The sequence below is a fragment of the Balaenoptera borealis genome (genome assembly GCF_965194805.1).
Source record: "Balaenoptera borealis genome assembly, chromosome: 10".
NCBI lineage: Eukaryota > Metazoa > Chordata > Mammalia > Artiodactyla > Balaenopteridae > Balaenoptera > Balaenoptera borealis.
The window spans coordinates 116,364,076-116,380,601 of NC_138874.1; the positions used below are offsets into that span (position 1 = coordinate 116,364,076).

The window sequence follows — 16,526 nt, forward strand, 5'->3', positions numbered from 1 at the left end:
TGGTCCAGGCTCCTCTCCAGCCCACGCTTGAGTGCACGGTGATAGGTGATCCTGGGCGACTTCCCAGCCCCAGTCAAGGGAAGCCCCCAGATGTGGGTCATTTGTGAGCACCGTGGGCCTTCTCGGGCTCTGTGCCTTTAACTCTCTTTTATGTTGAATGGCCCAGAGCACTGCTGTTCTCTCTCCAGCAGAAAGCAAATAAGATGTAGCCGATGCCTCCTGTGGCTAGAGGTGGGATCATAAGTACCCACGTCTCCCCAGTGAGGCTGAGCAGCTGTGTGCAGGGAAACACAATAATACCTTTAGGAGGAAATGTACCGGATGATGACTGTTTCTTTCTTCAGTCAGTAGGACTGTATTTACACAGCGGAGAACAGGAAAAAACATGTTCTCTACATGTTGTATAAACAAGGAGGGGGCTATTCTACAAAGCGATTTAGTTGTAACAATCCAGCCTAACTTGACCGATGGAAGTCACTGCATGTCCTCTAGTGGCCGAGCCTCCCACCTGGGAAATATCCTCAGAGCTGGTTTAAGTGCTGAGCGGGGAAAGAGCCAGCCCCGCGGCCCGGCCCCGTGGACGTTCAGCGTGGGGAGATGAAGTGAACTCTCGTGAACAGCTTGGCTGTCACTTAAGTGGCAGGTGAGACAAGGACAGGACAGGAGGTTGAAGGCTGGAAAGCTTTTGCTGGACCGAAGGGGTCAAGCCAGTCACCACAGACAAGTTCAGCTCTCAACTGGGCTTCCAGTGAGAGGCCAGGATGTGAACAGAGCAAGAGGAAAGACCATGGAAGCAGGGCCAGATGGGAGCCCAGCAGTGAGCGTGTAGGTGGTCGTTCTAACATCCGATCCTGACTCCTTTCTGAGGGTCCTCCCAGGAGCATCCTCTTCATATCCCTTTTCTCGTGAAGGTGTGCCTGCAGCCCGTCCCTGGATGGGCCCAACCTGTGCTGAGACAAGGTGCCAGGGGGAGCCTGGGACCCCAGCACAAAGCGGGGGCTGCGTGCTGCTCCCCCCCATCAGTCCTCCCAAATGGAAAAACGTCCTGTGCATCCGAGCTTGAGAAGTCTCGTCCCAAGAACCCTGGGAGCTCAGGAGACACACGGATGGTGAACTGAATCTTGGACGTCGGTCATAACCTAGGTTCGAGCACAGCCATTCTTAAATACATCAGGGAAGGGGAGGCGAGTGGTGAAAGCCAGCGTTGCCCAGGGTCTGCTTCAAAGCAGTGCCCTCCCCTCTCCACTCCCTGCAGTGGCTGACAGGTACGGCTGTTAGCTGACTTCTTAAGGAAATGAGGAGCTCGTATGCTGTTAGCTAAGTAAGCTCGCTCTCCTAGCTATCGGCGTCTATAACTGCAAACCACCGACAGCATATTTCAACGGGGCGCACCTTCCTCAGCTAAAGTTTCCTAAGCACTCACTTCTCTCTCGCGTGGCCCAGCATCACAGGCAGGGTGGACACAGACCCTGTGCTGGCGTCCTCGCCCTTCCTTAGCTGTTCTCCGCAGCTGGAGCTGCCAGAGGACTGGGCGCCTTGAGGACGCTTCAAGCAGCCCCCCGTGGGCTCCAGAAGTTTAAGCACCAGGAGCAAAATGCCAGCTCCCTCCCTGACTTGGGCCAGTGAATAAACACAGATCCCGCACTCCTACAAGGCAGAGGCCTCTGTGTGTGCGGCCCTGATCTTACTGACACACCAAAAGGGTCAATTTGGGAATTAAGACCAAAGCAGCTGGGCCCGAAGATGTTCCCAGGTGCTTCCTGGACCACGGCCTCCAGTGAGTGCACGTCCGGCACCTCATCCCCTCCCGCATCCTCAACTAGATGCCACGGATACTGTTTCCAACGGCGCTGTTATCACAGATCAAATGAGACAGCCCAGCCCAGGAGGGGGCGGCTGCTCTCGTTACAGGGAACTCGCCAAGACCAGGCTCTGACTTGTGGCTGTAGCAACGGGACCGAACGTGGCAACCAAGGATGCTCTCTTAAAGGATGCTCTCCATTAAAGCGACAACCGTCAGGGCTCCTTCCTCCTTCCTCCGTCCGCAGACCAATCTATCTTCTCAGTCCTTCTAGGGTCTCTTCTAAAAACGCCCACCCGCTGGAAGAGCCCAGGCCCGTTCCAGGGATCAGACCACATGCATCACGTGTGTGTGTGGCCTGGCCGCCCTCTCCGCCTGGGCTGGTCACAGAGCTGAATTTGGTCAACGTCCCTATAGCACCGGCAGCCCAGCCAAAGCCTCAGTCATCAGGTCATGGGTTCTAGCTCAATGGCTCTACGGCTCAATGTGAACTGTGGCTAGCGGGAGGGATCGATGGTGGGAGGGGTTGATGGAGACGCCTACGAAAGGAAGGCAAGGCCCTCAGGAAACGCGGCTGAGTTCCAGGTTTGCTCTGCCCTTCTTGGCTTTGAAACTTAGGTAAGGAGGTCTTTAATCCCCTCCCACGCTGTCCCCCAGTTTAAAGAATGGGATCAGCTACATGGGATCCATGCAAACTTTCAGGGTGAAAAGCTGGGGTTTCAGGACCCACCAGTCTTCAAGGATGTAGCGACGGGGGGCTGGCCGCTCCTTTGAAGCCCTTCACAGAGCAGCCTGGTTTTCTCCTGGGCATCCTGACTGCACGTCCCGATCGACGCCAGGTGGAGACCAACGTCAGCAGCCAGGTTCTGCGGCCGTGAGCGCCGCCGAGGGCCCTGGCGTGCGGATGGTTGCCCCGATTCCCACCTTGCCTGTGAGGACTGACTGGGCTGGGGCGGGGGTGCTGAACGAACACCTTCAAGCAGGCCCACCCCCTCCTCTCTCTCATCGAGAACACAGGGAGCAGACGTGCTCCTTCAGCAGAGGCAAGGGGAGACCGTTTGGCCCCAAGCACTGACCTTGGCCCTGAACTCATGGCGAATAAGACACAGAGGCCCCTGCCATCCTGGATCTCACATCCGGGGATGGGGAAGGGCAGCAGAGAGAAACAAGCCAGGAACAGACACTGAGATGATTCCAGACAATGAGAAATGCTACCAAGGAAGTAAACAGGTGTTGAGAGAGAGTTGATTCCCAAGGGTTCTTAGGATGAGAAAGTAGGGGCGCTTCTCAGCTGGGCCTGAACGGTGAAGGAGGGCCTCTAAGGCAGGGCAGTGGCCGGTGCAAAGGCCCCGAGGCAGCCAGGCTGGGTGTGCTTGAGGCTCGGTGGGAGAAGGGAGAGTGGCACCAACAGCAGCAAGAGCACAGGCTGGACCACAAAAGGTGGTTCCAGAGACTCTGGGGAGAAGTCTGGGGTTTGTTCTAAGCTCCACAGGAGACAATCAGTGGGAGTCTTAAGCAGGGGCAGGCTTGGCCTGCTGTACATCTTTGAGACGGGAACTCTGGCTCCTGTAGGAAACAGTGGCTGATAAGGGTAAGTAGAAGCAGAGAGATTTTGTGCAGCCCCCTCAGTCAAGAGATGGTATCGCTTTGGACGAGGAAGTTGGACTTGGGATGCAGATTAGGAGGGAAGACAGCGCTGATGGGCGGATGTGAGGTTATCAGGCAGAAGGAGGAACCAAGGATGACCCCGGGGTGTTGGGTGCAGACTGGGGTGCTACTTACGAATGAGAGAGTGCTAGTGGAAGAGGGGGTTTACCCAGAAGCCTACAGGAGAAACCAGTTGTTTTGCATTGTTTCATAAGCAGGACCATGGGTAGGAAATCAATACTGCTTTTATAGAAAAGTGCAGCTTGAGGTATCCATCAGAAAGTGCATGTGTCCAGTGCGAAACTGGGTCTATCAACCTAGCACTCAAGGGAGAAACAGGGACTGACATAAAGTCGGGATTAGTTACTACCTGGGATAAGAACACTCGGGACACCAGAGAGGGAGGGTCCTGTGCACCCCAGACTCTACAGATCTGTGCAAAGACCCCCCCACACCCGAAACCTGGAAGGACTATCAGAAGGGGAGGAAAGTGCTTCCGAAAGGAAAGAGGGGGCAACTGCTCCTGACATTTCAGGAATCAGTCCAGATGCCACCAGTAGCAGGGTGGATCATGCATTGCGTGGGTTCCTACAAACCAACAAACGCTATGCCACAGTGAACGTGACTGCATTACAACTACAAGCCTCAGTGGGGACTTTACGAAAAACAACAACAACATCATCTTGAGCAAAAAAGGCAATCACGGAAGAATGCACGAACTATGATGACATTTATGTAAAATTCAAAAAGCGCCTAAACTATGAAGTACATTGTTTAGAAATAGTGCTTATATGTAAACGTATTTCTCAAAAACAGCATAGCAACGATTGGCACCTACTTGGGAGAGTAATTATCGCTGCGGAGGGCTGAGGCTCCCAGGAGCGCTAGGGGTACAAAAACATCCATTTCTTGGGCTCAGTGGGAGGTACTTGGGGGTCTACTGTATCAGCGTTCTTTATACTTGGCATAGACACAGGCATGCTTTTGTGTGCGTGCTGGGTTGCCAATTTTTCTTTTCAAAGAAAGAGTGAATTGGAGCTAACAGTGCAAACGAAGAATACAGCTCAAGTGACAGCAGTTCCTCAGGGAGGTTGCAGCAGACAGGTCACAGGAGGACTTTTCTAGAGGGACAACCTTAAACAAGCTGACTTGCTGATAGGAAGGGTTCACAGCTGGATCTCCATTTAGACACTTCTGCACCCGGCACGGCTCAAACGCGTTAACATCTGCTTGACTGACTATTTGTATCCTGCATCCACAGTATGAGTTCATTTGTGGATAACAAACTATACAAAGTCCTTTTTTGTTTGTTTAAATCCAATAATTTTTCTACTAAAAGCAGCTCATTCTCTCCATTAGAAACACATATGTCTTTCTCACAAGCCAGCTGAGTCTCAGGCACTCTGGGGTATAAGTAATTACGTTGCAGCAGTATTTTTGTCTCTACAAATCTCCAAAATGTTAATATGTATTATGACATTTTTTATTACAGTGGAGGAGGAAACAATTCCTGGATAACAAGAGAAAAGGCTGCATCCCCAAATGGCCGGGTTACTGTGGTTACAGAGCCCGTTTCAGCATCCTTGGATTCCGCTAATGGGATGAGTGGACAGCCCCCCAGAGGCTGCATGGAGAGTCTGCCTTGTTATGCAGCCTGGCTGGTAAGTTCCTGACTGAAAAAAGAATCGTCACTTCCCAGCTGTTCTGTGGCAGGACAAAATGTTAAATTTAGACCATTAAATTGTTCTGGAAGCAAAAGAACAGGTGGTAAATGGCTTCCAAGGCAGATGGTACTTTTTAATAGTTGTATTTGCTAGTCACTTGCTGTACTGGAGACCACGGCTCTCACTCATGTTTTACCTTTTTCACTTCAATGCTTATGAAATGGTGGGCTAAGTTTTGAAAATAGCTGCCATCATTCTTAAAAAAGAATCACTTCGTTTATTTCATCAAAGAGGGGCAGACGCCGGAGTTGCCTGGTGATTGTATCCTCCTGAATGTGGGCTCCCGCTTCCCACTTCCCTGTAACATCGAGGGGGCAGGTGAGGGAGTGCAGGTCCGGCGGGCTCCAGCCTGGAGAGCGCCAGGAAGGCACTTCCGTTCCCTAGGGCAAATGCTTCTGCACGTCTTCCGTTCCCCCCAGATAAACTCCACCTTCGCCTTAAAAACTAAGAAATAGACAGGATACAAGATATGCTTTTCCCCCGGAAGTGTTCCTTCTATAACCTGAAATTCCAAGGCTTCAAGGAATAGATGGGAATGAGGCAAAGTGCATTAGCTGAGACCTGTGGGGGGGAAACGAAGAGAGCAGCCCACCCCCGCCCCTGTCTGCTCATCCTCCTTCAACCGCCGGCTCCCAGCCCACGTCTGAATGCCCAGACCTCTCCTGGTAAACCCTCTGCCCTGCCCACGCTTCCCTCTGCCATACCCCTGATTCAGAGGCAAGCATGAGAGAAACAGCGTTAGAGATTACGTGAACACGTGGAATCAGCTGGATTCATCCTTTGAATGTCCAATACAGAGAATGGACCTGAGGTTCGGGAAACGGCCCAGAGCCGCTGCAGGCTGGGCGGGGACAGGGCGACAGGGCCCGCCAGCGGGTGACTCACAGGCGGGGAAGGGGCAGGCGAGTGAACAGACGGCCATGAGCATGAGGCCAGCGGGAGGCCCTGGTGTGCGCGGGCTCCTGCAGAAGAGCAGCAGCAAGGACTAGCTTGGCTGCACATGCTGGCGACACTCCGGAAGAGAAAACCCACTTTCCGATTGAATTTGGAACTGGTCAAGGGGTTTGTATGTCTGTCTGTCTGTCTGTCTGTCTGTCTGTATGTATGCATTTATTTATTTGCCTTTCCTCAGGTTTATTTTTTTTATTTTTTAGTTTTCATTTTATTTTTTTTTTACAGCAGGTTCTCATTAGTTATCCATTTTATACATATTAGTGTATATATGTCAATCCCAGTCTCCCAATTCATCCCACCACCACCCCATCCCCCCACCACTTTCCCCCCTTGGTGTCCATACGTTTATTCTCTACATCTGTGTCTCTATTTCTGCCTTGCAAACCGGTTCATCTGTACCATTTTTCTAGGTTCCACATATATGCGTTAATATACGATATTTGTTTTCCTCTTTCTGACTTACTTCACTCTGTATGATAGTCTCTAGATCCATCCACGTCGCTACAAATGACCCAATTTCGTTCCTTTTTATGGCTGAGTACTATTCCATTGTATATATGTGCCGCATCTTCTTTATCCATTCATCGGTCGATGGACACTTAGGCTGCTTCCATGTCCTGGCTATTGTAAATAGAGCTGCAATGAACATTGGGGTGCATGTGTCTTTTTGAATTATGGTTTTCTCTGGGTATATGCCCAGTAGTGGGATTGCTGGGTCATGTGGTAATTCTAGTTTTAGTTTTTTAAGGAACCTCCATACTGTTCTCCATAGTGGCTGTATCAATTTACATTCCCACCAACAGTGCAAGAGGGTTCCCTTTTCTCCACACCCTCTCCAGCATTTGTTGCTTGTAGATTTTCTGATGATGCCCATTCTAACTGGTGTGAGGTGATACCTCATTGTAGTTTTGATTTGCATTTCTCTAATAATTAGTGATGTTGAGCAGCTTTTCATGTGCTTCTTGGCCATCTGTATGTCTTCTTTGGAGAAATGTCTGTTTAGGTCTTCTGCCCATTTTTGGACTGGGTTGCTTGTTTTTTTAATATTGAGCTGCATGAGCTGTTTATATATTTTGGAGATTAATCCTTTGTCCGTTGATTCATTTGCAAATATTTTCTCCCATTCTGAGGGTTGTCTTTTCATCTTGTTTGTAGTTTCCTTTGCTTTGTAAAAGGTTTTAAGTTTCATTAGGTCCCATTTGTTTATTTTTGTTTTTATTTCCATTACTCTAGGAGGTGGGTCAAAAAAGATCTTGCTGTGATTTATGTCAAAGAGTGTTCTTCCTATGTTTTCCTCTAAGAGTTTTATAGTGTCCAGTCTGCTGATTTCTCAGCAGAAACTCTACAAGGCAGAAGGGAGTGACATGACATATTTAAAGTGATGAAAGGGAAGAACCTACAACCAAGATTACTCTACCTGGCAAGGATCTCATTCAGATTCGATGGAGAAATCAAAAGCTTTACAGACAAGCAAAAGCTAAGAGAATTCAGCACCACCAAACCAGCTCTACAACAAATGCTAAGGGAACTTCTCTAAGTGGGAAACACAAGACAAGAAAAGGACCTACAAAAACAAGCCCATAACAATTAAGAAAATGATGATAGGAACATACATACTGATAATCACCTTAAACGTGAAGGGATTAAAGGCTCCAACCAAACCACACAAGCTCGGTGAATGGATACTAAAACAAGACCCATATATATGCTGTCTACAAGAGACCCACTTCAAACCTAGGGACACATACAGACTGAAAGTGAGGGGATGGAAAAAGATACTCCATGCAAACGGAAATCAAGAGAAAGCTGGAGTAGCAATACTCATATCAGATAAAATAGACTTTAAAATAAAGAATATTACAAGAGACAAGGAAGGACACTACGTAATGATCAAGGGATCAATCCAAGAAGAGGATATAACAATTATAAATATATATGCACCCAACATAGGAGCACCTCAATACATAAGGCAACTGCTAACAGCTATAAAAGAGGAAATCAACAGTAACACAATAATAGTGGGGGACTTTAACACCTCACTTACACCAATGGACAGACCATCCAGACAGAAAATTAATAAGGAAACACAAGCTTTAAATGACACAATAGACTAGGTAGATTTAATTGATATTTATAGGACATTCCATCCAAAAACAGCAGGTTACACTTTCTTCTCAAGTGCGCAGGGAACATTCTCCAGATAGATCACATCCTGGGTCACAAATCAAGTTTCAGTAATTTAAGAAAATTGAAATAATATCAAGCATCTTTTCTGACCACAATGCTATGAGATTAGAAATCAATTACAGGGCAAAAAACGTAAAAAACACAAACACATGGAGGCTAAACAATACGTTACTAAATAACCAAGAGATCACTGAAGAAGTCAAAGAGGAAATCAGTAAATACCTAGAGATAAATGACAATGAAAACACGATAATCCAAAAGCTATGAGATGCAGCAAAAGCAGTTCTAAGAGGGAAGTTTATAGCAATACAATCCTACCTCAAGAAACAACAAGCATCTCAAATAAACAATCTAACCTTACACCTAAAGCAATTAGAGAAAGAAGAACAAAAAAACCCCAAAGTTAGCAGAAGGAAAGAAATCATAAAGATCAGATCAGAAATAAATGAAAAAGAAATGAAGGAAACGATAGCAAAGTTCAATAAAACTAAAAGCTGTTTCTTTGAGAAGATAAACAAAATTGATAAACCATTAGCCAGACTCATCAAGAAAAAAAGGGAGAAGAATAAATCTATAGAATTAGAAACAAAAAAGGAGAAGTAACAACTGACACTGCAGAAATACAAAGGATCGTGAGAGATTACCAGAAGCAACTATATGCCAATAAAATGGACAACCTGGAAGAAATGGACAAATTCTTAGAAATGCACAACCTTCTGAGACTGAACCACGAAGAAATAGAAAATATGAACAGACCAATCACAAGCACTGAAATTGAAACTGTGATTAAAAATCTTCCAACAAACAAAAGTCCAGGACCAGATGGCTTCACAGCTGAATTCTCTCAAACATTTAGAGAAGAGCTAACACCCATCCTCCTCAGACTCTTCCAAAACAATTGCAGAGGGAGGAACACTCCCAAACTCATTCTACGAGGTCACCGTCACCCTGATACCAAAACCAGACAAAGACACTACAAAAAAAGAAAATTACAGACCAATAACACTGTTGAATATAGATGCAAAAATCCTCAACAGAATACTAGCAAACAGAATCGAACAACACATTAAAAGGATCATACACCATGATCAAGTGGGATTTATCCCAGGGATGCATGGATTCTTCAATATACGCAAATCAATCAATGTGATACACCGTATTAACAATTGAATAAAAACCACATGATCATCTCAATAGATGCAGAGAAAGCTTTTGACAAAATTCAACACCCATTTATGATAAAAACCCTCCAGAAAGTGGGCATAGAGGGAACTTTCCTCAACAGAATAAAGGCCATATATGACAAACCCACAGCAAACATCATTTCAATGGTGAACAACTGAAAGCATTTCCTCTAAGATCAGGAACAAGACAAGGTTGCCCACTCTCACCGGTATTATTCAACATAGTTTTGGAAGTTTTAGCCACAGCAATCAGAGAAGAAAAAAAATAAAAGGAATCCAAATCGGAAAAGAAGAAGTAAAGCTGTCACTGTTTGCAGATGACATGATACTATACATAGAGAATCCTAAAGATGCTACCAGAAAACTACTAGAGCTAATCAATGACTTTGGTAAAGTAGCAGGATACAAAATTAATGCAGAAAAATTGCTTGCATTCCTATACACTAATGATGAAAAATCTGAAAGAGAAATTAAGGAAACACTCCCATTTACCATTGCAACAAAAGAATACAATACCTAGGAATAAACCTACCTAGGGAGACAAAAGACCTGTATGCAGAAAACTATAAGACACTGATGAAAAAAATTAAAGATGATACAAACAGATGGAGAGATATACCATGTTCTTGGATTGGAAGAATCAATATTGTGAAAATAGCTATACTACCCAAAGCAATCTACAGATTCAATGCAATCCCTATCAAACTACCAGTGGTACTTTTTACAGAACTAGAACAAAAAATCTTAAAATTTGTATGGAGACACAAAAGACCCTGAAGAGCCAAAGCAGCCTTGAGGGAAAAAAACAGAGCTGGAGGAATCAGACTCCCTGACTTCAGACTATACTACGAAGCTACAGTAATCAAGACAATATGGTACTGGCACAAAAACAGGAATATAGATCAATGGAACAGGATAGAAAGCCCAGAGATAAACCCACGCACCTATGGTCAACTAATCTATGACAAAGGAGGCAAGGATATACAATGGAGAAAAGACAGTCTCTTCAATAAGTGGTGCTGGGAAAACTGAACAGCTACGTGTAAAAGAATGAAATTAGAACACTCCATAACACCATACACAAAAATAAACTCAAAATGGATTAAATTCCTAAATGTAAGGCCAGACACTATCAAATTCTTAGAGGAAAACATAGGCAGAATACTCTATGACATAAATCACAGCAAGATCCTTTTTGACCCACCTCCTAGAGAAATGGAAATAAAAACAAAAATAAACAAATGGGTCCTTCTAGTATATTTTTCATTTCAGTTATTGTATTATTCATTTCTGTTTATTTGTTCTTTAATTCTTCTGGGTCTTTTTTAAACATTTCTTGCATCTTCTCGATCTTTGCCTCCATTCTTTTTCCGAGGTCCTGGATCATCTTCACTATCATTATTCTGAATTCTTTTTTCTGGAAGGTTGCCTATCTCTACTTCATTTAGTTGTTTTTCTGGGGTTTTATCTTGTTCCTTCATCTGGTACATAGCCCTCTGCCTTTTCATCTTGTCTATCTTTCTGTGAATGTGGTTTTTGTTCCACAGGCTGCAAGATTGTAGTTCTTCTTGCTTCTGCTGTCTGCCCTCTGGTGGATGAGGCTATCTAAGAGGCTTGTGCAAGTTTCCTGATGGGAGGGACTGGTGGTGGGTAGAGGTGGGTGTTCCCCTGGTGGGCAGAGCTCAGTAAAACTTTAATCCCCTTGTCTGCTGATGGGTGGGGCTGGGTTCCCTCCCTGTTGGTTGTTTGGTCTGAGGCGACCCAACACTGGAGCCTACCTGGGCTCTTTGGTGCGGCTAATGGCAGACTCTGGGAGGGCTCATGCCAAGGAGTACTCCCCAGAACTTGTGCTGCCAGTTTCCTTGTCCTCACGATGAGACACAGCCACCCTCCGCCTCTGCAGGAGACCCTCCAACACTAACAGGTAGGTCTGGTTCAGTCTCCTATGGGATCACTGCTCCTTCCCCTGGGTCCCGATGCGCACGCTACTTTGTGTGTGCATTCCAAGAGTGGAGTCTCTGTTTCCCTCAGTCCTGTCGAAGTCCTGCAATCAAATCCTGCTAGCCTTCAAAGTCTGATTCTCTGGGAATTCCTCCTCCTGTTGCCGGATCCCCAGGTTGGGAAGCCTGACGTGGGGCTCAGAACCTTCACTCCAGTGGGTGGACTTCTGTGGTATAAGTGTTCGCCAGTCTGTGAGTCACCCACCCAGCAGTTATGGGATTTGATTTTATTGTGATTGCAACCCTCCTACCATCTCATTGCGGCTTCTCCTTTGTCTTTGGATGTGTGGTATCTTTTTTGGTGAGTTCCAGTGTCTTCCTGTCAACGATTGTTCAGCAGTTAGTTGTGAATTCTGGTGCTCTCGCAAGAGGGAGTGAGAGCACGTCCTTCTACTCTGCCATCTTGAACCAATCTCCTTCAAGGGGTTTTTTAAATACGGTGTCTGACTCGAAATCCTAAATCTTGTTAAAGGCATATGATTCAGCCACTCTCGTGGCTGATCTTCTTTCCAGCACAGAGGCTTCTTCCTTTTGGGTCCTACAGTTACTGGACCAGAACTTCTTCTTCATACACCAGTCCTGGTTTCCACGGTTTAGGTGGACCTCTAGAACACGAACTAGGGTTTCTTGATGGAGGCCCTACTAACATCTGGGGCCAGATAATCCTTTACCACAGGTGCTGTCCTTTGCTGTCAGATGTGTAGCAGAATCCCTGGTCTCTATCCTCTAGATCCCAGTAGCAACCACCAAGTTTCAGTGACCAAAAAATGTCTCTGGTCACTGGCGAGTATCTGCTGGGGACAAAACTGCCCCCAGTTGAGAACCATAAAGCTAAACCACATAGGGCTTCTAAGGTTATCTGGCTTTTATCACCAAGCTTAGGGTGTAAATAAAATAGTCTAACTCATTTATCTAAAATGGGAATTATTATCTTCTGAATAAAAGCAGGATTATCCATCTGTGGATAAATTAAAGTTCATGTGCTTTTATAAAATCAGTTTGAATATGGAGCAAACTTCCCAGAGAGATGCGTTTTTCTGGGCCTATGAAATCTCTTTTTCTGTCGATGCCATTCTATCCCCTTGGCCCCCCTCCCTCCACCAGCCCTCCTTTCTCCTATCCCCATCCCTCCTCCACTCCGTTTTCAGGGGGGTTAGGGATTTCCAAGCAGAATACCTGGACTTCCACTGAGAATCAGGACAGTCCACTCTTCAATCTCACTGGCTCTCATTCCATGGGGCTACTGACAGGGGTTAAAAAACCCCAGCTCTGATGGACAAACTGTCTGCCCTCAGTCTCCTTCAAGGCCTGGTTTTCAGAAAGTATTCAAGGGAAATTCTGAGAAGGTTTTCATCAGGGACCTGGCCAGTCTCTCTCAAATGCCTTCTTCTAACATCAAGAGGAGAGCCAGGGTAACCCTTCTAGGTGGGTAGGTGGTCCTCCCTGCCAGAGAACCACTTACAGGGGCAGCCCTGGCAGTACCATATCCAACACTGGGATTGGCCAAAGAGCTCAGGGACCACCCACTGGGCTGGGGTCATTGGTCCAGACCTGCAGCCCCAGTTTCAACCCCTGTAGTGATTGGGGTTTTCAGATCAAAGGGACCAACGCCAGCAAGACAAAGGCCATTTCAGAAGCCACCTGTTAAGTAGGGCCCCTTCATCTTCTGACCATCCACTTCGGCAGTTTTGTACACGATAGATCACACGGAGGTTGTCTTTTTCTAACTGAATGCACATTATGGCAGATTTGATTATAGAACCTTATAAAATGCCAACATGGAAAGACGCCTAATGATTATGTCACTTTATAAATCATATAAGAGACATGAAGAGTGAAGCCGCCCCTGGGGTACACAGGGTTTGGTTTTGGGTTCTTTCTAAGATTAATTTGCTCAGAAAATAGTAAGTCATCCTTAATAAATGCCAGTGGACTGATGGATTTTAAAACCAGAATCTTGACACAGTTGTAAACTATGTTCCACACAGGAGATTATCCATGTGTTTTATTTATTTTCCCCGTCACATCCTAACTGCATGTTCACTAACATGCTGAAATAGAAATAAGACTTTGTTCTTGAGAATACAACATTCTATTGACCAACTAATTTATCAGGTCAACATAGAAACACAGAAGCCAAGGTCCAGTGTTGAGAAGACCACATCAGATTTACTAGAAACACGACCAGAAAACCAAAAACACTCCCCAAACTGGAAAGTAATGAAACCAGGTTAATCTATTTCTACAATGAAAAAAAGATATGTATCTCACAATCTAGAGATGTTTCTATCACTGACAACCTAGCAATTAATGATATAATGCTAGTATACAATTCTAGGGTTAACTCTAGTATAGAATTAATATTATAATTCCACAGAATTTCTATCCAAGTCTTACTGTATCATGTGAAAAACTAAAACTCAAGTAATAGTCCTGGCTCCCAAGACTCCAGTACTTACTAAAGGTCATTCCAAGTCAACGCTGTTTTTGCGACATTTAAGGACAGACCCAAACATGCACTCACCAGGACAGCTGGGACACGTGGAGTGCTGGTGACAGTGAGCAGATGTGCACGTACAGCTGAGAACACGTTTGGACAACAGAGTTGCAACCAATCCAGGACCAGGCCTTCTGAATCTCATCCTGCATCTCAGCATCGCTCACAACACCAGAATGTCTGCCAGCCCCGCCTCCGCCCCGCGGACTTAGAATAGTACACCCGCTGCACGGATGAACTCCAAACCTTGGTGGCTACCCTGTCTCTTCTTCAGCCACGGGCTTCAGTGGACCTCTGCACCGGTCCCGCCGTGGTGGGGAGGACCCCACCCCATGTGTTCAGAGCAGGCCCAGCTGGCCAGCCCAGGAGGGATGGCTCAGTGAGAGCCCCATGCGAGTCTGAGTTTTGTACTTTTTTGTGTTTTATTAACTCAGATGCTTTAACTGTTTTCCACCATGTTGCCTTTGCTTTTTTCCAAGCCCCACATAAGAAAATTAGAAATTTCTCGGTCATGTGCATCACTCCCCGTGAAGAGTTAGTAAAGGCATGTCTCATTTCTTCAGACAGAAACTTTACACTTTGCTTTATGGCAGAAAATGCCCGGGTTATCTAACATGACCTTGGTCAAGGGAACTGAGGTCCGTTTGCGTGATCTGAGCATAAGCCCTCTCCCGACGCCCCCAGCACGAGAACGCAGGAAACCATGAATCTAGGGGACGGCAGGTCCCTGCCTTGGTCTCCACGCGGTGGACTCCGAACCAGCCCAAGGCTCTGAGAGACTAGGCTGTGTACTTACCAGAGAAGGGTGTGGTCCGCAGGGGTATTTTGATGGGCGCCAGGGTCAGGAAGTGGCAGGGCTGCACGCTGGAGGGGGACGGGCCCCCAAGTCCCTCGGGGTCCACGGAGACCATGGTGGCGGTGGCAGTGGTGATGGCAAAGGTGGGGCCGCTGCCGACAGGCTTAAGGCTGTTGTGATGACCACCTGCAGAGGGGGGACAGGGAGGTCAGCACAGGATGCCCCGTGTCCCCTGGAGACGATGCCATTTCATCATGCAACATACGAGCAGCCAGAAAACAAGGGCGTGGTAACCCCCTTTCTTGGAAGCCCGTGCCCTGGGCCACTGTCCCTGAAATAAGTGTGATGAGCTCTTTACCCACCCGAATGTCACCTGTGCACAGAGCTGTGTGCCCTCACAAGGCTCACAGTCACCAGGGGACACTCCTGCCTTAAAGAGAAGTACTTTGCTGCAGCTCACAATACGACGCTCAGTAAACAAAGCCAATTATACAGTCATTTCCACTTCTACACTATGCAGTCATTCGGTCAACAAATTTCATTTGGTCAATTAGATGCCAAGCATGTTCTAGCTCTTAGGGACAGAGCCACACGTCTCTCACTTTAAATCAAAAGGGCACACTCACTCCCAGATCCTTGAATTTCTCTTTCTGTTTTTCTGTATTTTCCAAATGTCCTATGATGGGCATTTACAGATTTTTAAAATGTAATTTAATTTTTTATAGAGCAGGTTGAGGGTTACAGAAAAACTGAGCAGAAAGTACAGAGAATTCCCACCTATTCCCCCACACCCGGTTTCCCCTCTTACCGCCCTTTTGGGTTGGGTGCTACGTTTGTTACCATTAATGGATAAACCAACACTGATACATTATTATCACCCAAAGTCCATAGTTTACATTAGGGTCCACTGTTTACGTTGTACATTCTATGAGTTTTGCCAAATGCAAAACTAAACATCCCGTGTGCTCTGCCTGTTCATCTCCACAAGCTAGAAATGATTGAGCTCAGTGAGGAAGGCATGTCGAAAGCTGAGACAGGCTGAAAGTGAGGCCTCTTGGACCATTAGCCAAGTTGTGAATGCAAAGGGAAAGTTCTTGGAGGAAATTAAAAGTGCTACTCCAGTGAATACACGAATGATAAGAAAGAGAAACAACCTTATTGCTGATGTGGAGAAAATTTGAGTGGTCTGGATAGAAGATCAAACCAGCCACAACATTCCCTTAAGCCAAAACCTAATCCAGAGCCAGTCCCCAGCTCTCTTCAATTCTATGAAGGCTGAGAGACGTTAGGAAGCTGCAGAAGAAAAGTTTGAAGTTAGCAGAGGTCGGTTCATGAGGCTTAAGGAAAGAAGCCATCTCATAACACAAAAGTGCTGGGGGAAGCTACAAGTGCTGATGTAGAAGCTGCAGCAAGTTATCCACAAGATCTAGCTCAGATCATTAGTGATTTTCAGTGTGGATTAAACAACCTTCTATTGGAAGAAGATGCCATCTAGGACTCTTATAGCTGGAGAGGAGAAGTCAGTGCCTGGCTTCAAAGCTTCAAAGGACACGCTGCCTCTCTTGTTCGGGGCTAATGCAGCTGGTGACTTTAAGCTGAAGCCAATGCTCATTTACCATTCTGAAAATCCCAGGGCCCTTAAGAATTATGCTAAATCTACTCTGTGTGCTATAAATGGAAAAACAAAGGCTGGATGACAGCACATCTGTTTACAACGTGGTTTACTGAACATTTTA

At 46.2% G+C, this 16,526-nt stretch overlaps 1 protein-coding gene across 1 annotated transcript in view; it reads right to left on the reverse strand.

The window, feature by feature from the left end:
* The window catches only part of TCERG1L (transcription elongation regulator 1 like), a 192,972-nt gene that overhangs the window by 137,645 nt on the left and 38,801 nt on the right, over positions 1 to 16,526 (reverse strand). The window contains exon 4 of the mRNA XM_082407393.1: positions 14,791 to 14,976. Coding sequence (XP_082263519.1) covers positions 14,791 to 14,976 — 186 coding nt within the window. The remainder of the gene's footprint in view (positions 1 to 14,790; positions 14,977 to 16,526) is intronic.